The 7,625-nt window shown below is 34.9% G+C and overlaps 1 protein-coding gene across 1 annotated transcript; it reads left to right on the top strand.

Annotated features, from left to right (window-relative positions):
* Positions 1-1,264: 1,264 nt before the first annotated feature.
* On the top strand, positions 1,265-5,750 carry LOC142097831 (avidin-like). The gene is made up of 4 exons (XM_075180022.1): positions 1,265-1,382; positions 1,878-2,088; positions 4,271-4,391; positions 5,312-5,750. The coding sequence occupies exons 1-4, from the start codon at positions 1,314-1,316 to the stop codon at positions 5,379-5,381; spliced, it is 471 nt and encodes a 156-aa protein (XP_075036123.1). The 5' UTR covers positions 1,265-1,313; the 3' UTR covers positions 5,382-5,750.
* Positions 5,751-7,625: the final 1,875 nt, after the last annotated feature.

Below are 7,625 nucleotides of genomic sequence, written 5' to 3' on the forward strand. Positions count from 1 at the left end.
CCACTTATAATTGATTTGGTCCCGCCCACATGAGGCCACCATTAATAATTAATAATTTTTTCCAGGGTCACTTTAAGTTCCCAATCCTCCCCTGGTGATATGAATTCATAGAACATGGGTATCTATTTACAAGCAGCATCCACATGTATGAATTCACTTAGAGAATTAATTATATGTAATATAATCTGCATAATTGTGCATAAGAATTAAAGGTTTACACAGAAGGGCAACGGAACAATTCCCTGTTGTTGATCGGGTGGTTATTAGAACTGCTGTAGCGCTAACTTTTCTTCATTGCCCTTCTCTATTTAACCCTGCTCCTGTTTATAGCCCTAGGGGTAAATGTATTAACCTCCAGTTTCTTCAACTCCCGTTGAAGACGGCGTCTTCGCAGCTTAAATTTAAAGCGGCGCTGCCTTGCGAACTCGCGGGAGTTGAAGAAACCGGAGGTTGAAACATTTACCCCCTAGTATTGTTGGATCTCCTGCCTTATGACCCTGGCTTGCCTGACCTTCCTCATGTCTGATTTCTCCTTGATGTCATGTGCCTGTAGTACTAAACCTGGTAATCCAGTGTTTCCTACTTCATCTGATAAACCTGGTAATTCTGGTATTCTGCATAATTTGCTAAACCTGTTCATCCTGCTGCCCTGTGCTGCAATTGACCTTTTGTGTCTAGGATTCTGCATTTATCCATTATACCTGCTATTCCTGCTATCTTGAATCTGCTGCTTCTATGGACTATGCTTGTTGTTAACCATCTTGTGCCCATACTAATAACCTCTCATGCAGTACAGACATCATCTGCTGCTTGGCCTGAGTACTGAGCAGCTGAATGCTGTCCAAATTAGTCACTCACATTTGGCCAAACTGAACAGTGATCCTCTTGTTCGGTGTTTTTGCTGAGCATCAGAATTCCCCCGAAGATGTCAGCATAGAATAAACACTATTAATACATTTCAGAAAAATATGTTCATCAAATGCTAAATTTAATCATTAAAACATTTCCCCAAATTAATGAGTACAAACGATAAACTACAATGTAAAGAAAAACTATATGTCTTTAATGTTCCTCTTAACCCCCTGCTAAATTTAGGTAACATAGTTGTGTCTTTCAGTTTCAAAATGATGTTGGATGATGACACAACATTTCTTCACTACAATTCTCAGAAATGTTATCTTACGTTGCGCTCTTACAATATTTGGGAAAGTTTCATCCAGGTATACTGAATGAGTCACCCAGCTCTATAAATACAGCAGTAGGCATGGTTGAAAGCACCACGATTTGTGACTCCTAGACTCTCTAGTACAGCTATGAGGATGACACTGCTTACATTGCTGGGGCTGGTCCTGTCCTGTTTGACTCTATGTACTGATGGAGCGGTAAGACACAGGAATTAACCTTTGGTGGCTACTTAATCATATATTACATTGTTAACAATTTTCTCTGGTTGAAACCAATATAGAACGTTCTTTTGATTTTAAGAAGTTATCATCTAGCACAGAGGTGCTCAAACTATGTCCTCAAGAGCTACTAATCATGTTCTCAGGATTTCTTTAATCATACACAGGTGAGTTAATCAATTTTTCTGGGTCAGTAATTACCCCACCTGTTTCTACAGATAGAAATTCTGAAAACATGACCTGTAGGTAGATCTTGAGGACTGGGTTTAAATACCTCTGACCTAGCAGATCTATGGTAGTAAAACATGTGTGTTCATTTAGCATAAAAACCTTAAATATCACGCAACACTCATGATATAAGAAATATAATTATTCTGCAACTAATTTATAGCTTTAATGCAATTCTACTTTGTCCTGGTTTTGTAAGATCTGTATATGAATAATTGTAAACTTTTTTCTTTCTTTATTGTGTAGCTTGCACAGTGCAGTCTGACTGGTCAGTGGGAGAACGACCTTGGCTCTACTATGACAATATCTGATGTTTCCACAAATGGAGGATTTTCAGGGACCTATCTGACAGCTGTGACTTCCACTAATAAAACCATTGAGAGTTCATATCTTTCTGGCTATCAACAATTAAATGAGCTTCCGACATTTGGGTTTACTGTGAGATGGAATTTTTCAGGTAATGTCATTAATATCTCCATTCGTGATTCCTAGTTTAGGTTATGTTGGCCATTCATGTATTCTAAACAGTTCAACATAGAGGGCTATTTAAATATAGAGAGAGAATTTTTCCTTAGCTGAAAAATATAATGCACACATTAAGATGAAAGATTGGTTAGAAAACACTTCTGTAGATGGTATATTATATAAATAATTATATAATATATCAGTCGTAGCTTGTAGTCTATGTCTGAAAATGTCATAAAATATATTTTTATGACTGTGCCCACTGTCATGTAATCAATATGATAAAAACACATAAGCAATACGACACTGATTTTCCTTATAACAATAAAACAGGATATTTTAGATACAAAAGGAGGCAGAAGCACTGATCACAGGTCTGCGAAATTTAAGGTATTGAAAGCTTTTTTAATAATACTTTTATATTCTTAATTATATTCCTGTGTACATCAAGAAATAGTATATAAAAAAAATGACCACATCACACTTACCTATAAGGGGGTTACATACATTTTTAAGAAAAAAAACAAGAAGTTTAATTGTTCTTGACATATTTATTGTGAAAAACGAGGAAGTGTAAATGATATCACTATGTTTTTGTCTTAATTACATAATAAAATAACAATAAAATCAAACAATAATAGAAACAAAACCATAATTATTGAAAAAATTGTTAATATCTTTTTCTGTCTTCAAATTATGTTTTGTCGCATTTCGCTTATAAGTTTTTTCTGTGTTGTCTCTGTGTACCATTCAGCTGTAGTCAGCCATCATGGTGACGTCCCAACGACCCTGATATTTTCTTTCTACCTCTTTATCGTCTTGGTGGAACCGTTCACCCCGTTCTTCACTGTAGTCTCCGATATTATTAGGGAAATGCTCAATATGGGAATTCAAAAAATGTACCTTTAAACTCATATTGCAGCCAAGGTTTCTGTAACTATTAAGCATTTCCCTGACAATTTCTTTGTAGTTTGGATCCTTGACATTGACTAAAAATTTTGAAAGTTCCTCAATATTAATTACACGCCCGAAATGTTCATCTTTTATTAACTTTCTAATGTCAGGGCCTGTAAAAGTGCCTTCCTTCAGTTTAGCATCGGATATGTTAGGGAATTTGGTGCAAAGATATTTGAAAGTTTAGTTTTTACAAATTGTTTCATCAGTCCTAATTTTATATGTAGAGGTGGAAGTAAAACTTTATTTGGATCTACTAAATTGGATTTGATGACATTATTTTTTCCAATTTCTAAACTTTTTCGAGCTGGCCAATTGTTTTTTTGCCAATGTAAATTTTTAGCTCTGCTATCCCATTCACAGAGAAAACTTGGGAATATATTGTTATGTGCTTACCTTGTAGTTGTTGTGTGTGTGCAATGTTCCTTTAGACAGTATGGGATTTAGACCCTTTGTAAATTTCAGCTCCAGGCCCATATGAACCTTAATCTGGCACTGGGCAGGGGGAAGTTTTATGACCAGAACTGAATTGCAACGTTCTATACTACCAACTGAATTCATTTAAGACAATGTTTTATAATAAATGTAGGCAGAATACATTTATTATATTAAAGAATATGAAAAAAAAAAAAGACTTATCCATAAATACACGTTTTGGAGAAAAACATGATGTGATATGCAAAATCGGGAGTCATCTTTGTGTTCAGAAGCCAAAAATCTATAAGTACCCCATACGTTTGTTAAAAAAAAGCTTTTTCTTCGCAGACCTGTGTAATATATGTACTGTACATATTCCTAATTGCTAATGCTGAAAAGTGATATTTCATATAACCACACCTTATCAGGGATGTGCCTACCCGTTCTGCTGGTTAAGCTAAAGAACTTTTTTCTCCTAAAATACTGTTCGAGTGTCAATTGCCTGTGATACATTTATTAATACATGGTTTTGATTATATTAGTATTCTTGTGTTTATATAGGAGCTTTCCCACATTAAGTGCACCTGAAACTTGCTAAGGGCATTTCATTGAAAGCATTGTCCGATGTTTGTCTCCCACCACCTATGATAGTGTGTGATTATCATAACATTTTGTGGAGGAAGGAAGGCTATGTGTTTCCTTAATGACCTGGGAGTGCCTCCATAAATACACAATACTAAATATTTAAATATCTTCTTCAATAATTCAGCTTCCCTTTATTAACCAAACTGATTTCTCTGCAGATTCTATTACGGTGTTCACAGGTCAGTGTTATAGTAATGAAGCAGGAGACAGAGTTCTGCATACCACCTGGTTGCTGAGGTCACATGGTCAGAATGCTGAGGATAACTGGATGCAAACAAGGTATGTGCCGAGCTACTTTATCATTATAAACTAGAATACATTACATATTTCTCTGATTCTCATTTTACTTTTGCCTTAAGCCATTGACTTTCTAATTTATATTTTTTCTATTTTTATGTTGTCACACATTAATCACAATTACATGTCCCAATATACATAGATATATACTGTATAGATAGATAGATAGATAGATAGATAGATAGATAGATAGATATACTCCACTTCTCCTACAGCTTTCATTGTAGAAATATCAACTTACATACCTCCACTTCTAAATTTCCACCCTGACCACTGTACATATATATGACATGGGCCGTGTATACATACTTACCTCAGGGCCAACTCCTGTCTAAAACTACAACACTTGGTTGGTTAAACAGGGCATCTAGTTTTTCTAGTATCAATTAAAACACAATCAATGAGCACACATTCAGCTCCCTCCAATCAGAGCTCTAGACTGCCTCAGGTGGTCAAACATAAAATAGTAACTTTAACTATTACTGGTGCAAACCTTCATAAGGAAATATCTGCACACAAAAAACAACATAAATGTGTCCCGTGACATGGGTGAGCTACATTTATACACATAAACCATTAATTATTTTGCAGAATCATGGGTAATATCTTTGGGTGCTCATAGGTAATTAGTCTACTTACACTGAATAACAATGCTTATTATAATTATTATCATACCTATAGAGAACACACATGGAAAAAGCATATGTAATGATTGTTCATCAGTGGTTAAACATATATTGTGCTGTATTTACTACATGGTTAAGTAATGACATACATTCAGATTACATTAAAATCTCTTGGGTAATAGTTTGAGTTTTACAAGTTGATTGTAGTATTTCTTAATTGACCAATTACACTTTTGAAATGGTGACTAAGATTACCTCTGCTTTATTTTCTTTCAGGGTTGGTTACAATATATTTCATGCAGTGTCTGAAAAGTCGTCAATGAAGGATAATTCACCAGCTCCATGAAACTGAAACAAATGAATCAAAAATATTGAAATTTACAGATTATGATTTAAAAAAATTAGTTTTTTAACAAAATCATTTTAAAATTTAACAATGATTATCATCATCATCATTTATTTATATAGCGCCACTAATTCCGCAGCGCTGTACAGAGAACTCATTCACATCAGTCCCTGCCCCATAGGAGCTTACAGTCTAAATTCCCTAATATAGACACACACTCACACACAGACACACACACACAGACACAAATTATAGCTGATGGTTTGGAGAAATTAAGATACACAATGATTGTTCTGGTATTTATTAATATGATAAGACCTAAGATGTATGTCAGGAAAAAAGGTAAAATAAAGTCTCATATTATGCAGATTTATTGTGTGTTTGGGTCATTCTTGACTATGGAAAAACAAACCTTAAACAGATAATAATCATAACCTTTACAAACTACTGTATTTTGACCATCAATGTTTAAGCCATGAGAGCAATAACACAACACAACAACGCAACCTCTTCGACATGTGAGATAATGGTTTTCTTGATTGTGATTTTCACAGTGATCTTACAGTGCTGGCAGCCTATTAAAAAGTAAAGTCATGTTTCATAAGTAAGCCATAATAAAGTGGTATGGTCCCTTTGAGATCAGAAATAATTGTATACCAGGTAAAATGGGACACCTTGGAAGGTATGTCAGAACTGCTGGGATATGACCGTAAGTGATCTCAAAATTATCATTTTTTCTTTGTTTTCTCTTTCCCTTTATAATATTGAAGAGCTAAATGAAAAGTGCTCTAGAATTTTATGTAACTTTAATTTTTTCGCCAAATTTATGTTTTATCCTCTGTTTTATTATTCTCCCATACCCATAGCATTTGTTTAAAATTTCAACACAACATGTATAATATGTATATATATATATATATATATATATATATAAATATATATATATATACAAGTTAACCCGTGCATGATACTCATGCATTCTAGTCAAATCAAGCTACTTAAGGTGTTAAAAAGGTTCTTGTCATGCATTTGGGCCTAGCCCAGGCCTCCTCAGGGGAAGAGCGTTACTTCCCGACGCAAGCGCCCTTTTTTAATGTGGTTTTGTCCACATGTCACCACCTCATCATTTTTCTCCATCACCTCATCCTTCATCTTCATCACCACTTCCTTCATCAAGCTACTTAAGGTGTGAAAAACTCCCCACTGTCACCCCCGGCAACCACCAACCACTCCCAACTGTCACTTCTCCTTCAAGAAATATATAGGTCAGATAGGTCAGTGTATAACTCTGCCCAGCAGGTGGCGCTGCAGCTTGTTTTTGTTTTTTTTTACACACACGCCACTAGGCATTTATATAGTAGATATATATATATATATATATATATATATATATATATATATATTATACAACATTTGTAGTATACAACATTTTAATTCACTATTTTCTTTCTTTCCTATCACGGATCTATATTATAAGTTTTAAGATATTTCGCTGATTCACTTACAATTTGAAGAAAATGTTCCCTTCCTCTAATGTGATCCGTGAATCAAAAAATTACCTTAGATGGCGGCAATGGCTTTCTTTCTTCTTGCACAACATGCACCGTTACCTGTGGTATTTTACTTGCTTTTCTTTCTTTTTTCCTCTCTCTTGGTCCTAAAATCCTTCTAGCACCTGTAAGATAGCTGATATGTCAATTGACATTGCTTCAGGTCTTACCCAATCTTGCTGGATATGTGATGTCTGGCCAGAGGGTCCAGACATCACTTGGAACCACGCCAAGTGATATATAAAATCGATAGTACGCCTAGTATTATCTCATGCTTGTCTGCCCAGTATGAAACCGACCTGGTCTTTATGGATTAGTTGAGGCAACACTGCATTAAGACGCTCCGCCAGAGCCTTCGCATATATGTTCAAGAGTGAGATGGATCTGTGTGACTGGATCACTTATAAGTAGCTTATGGTATAAATTAATTTAAAGGAAATAGCGCAGGGCGCTTGTTTATATAATTGCAAATGCACTTATTTTTTATATTGTGTATATTTCGGTATAGGAAATCTTTATTTTCTTTCTGTTTTAATCTTGCTAGAGGAAATGCATTATTTCTGAAGTATATATCTGATACAATAAACCTTTGTTTAGGAAGTCTTTTGTGTATCTTGGTGTAAGAAAATGCCTTGTTTGGGGTTTTGCAACTTTTCTTGGGGAATTATTTTCTTTGGAGGAAATGTGTATTCTG

The sequence above is a fragment of the Mixophyes fleayi genome, chromosome 1, assembly GCF_038048845.1.
Source record: "Mixophyes fleayi isolate aMixFle1 chromosome 1, aMixFle1.hap1, whole genome shotgun sequence".
In the NCBI taxonomy this organism is placed as follows: Eukaryota; Metazoa; Chordata; class Amphibia; order Anura; family Limnodynastidae; genus Mixophyes; species Mixophyes fleayi.

Excerpts from the sequence above, each read along its gene's own strand:
- LOC142097831 (XM_075180022.1), top strand. The coding sequence starts at position 1,314 with ATGAGGATGACACTGCTTACATTGCTGGGGCTGGTCCTGTCCTGTTTG. Across the intron at positions 1,383-1,877 it reads CTCTATGTACTGATGGAGCG|CTTGCACAGTGCAGTCTGAC; the intron begins GTAAGACACAGG and ends TTTATTGTGTAG. Across the intron at positions 2,089-4,270 it reads TGTGAGATGGAATTTTTCAG|ATTCTATTACGGTGTTCACA; the intron begins GTAATGTCATTA and ends ATTTCTCTGCAG.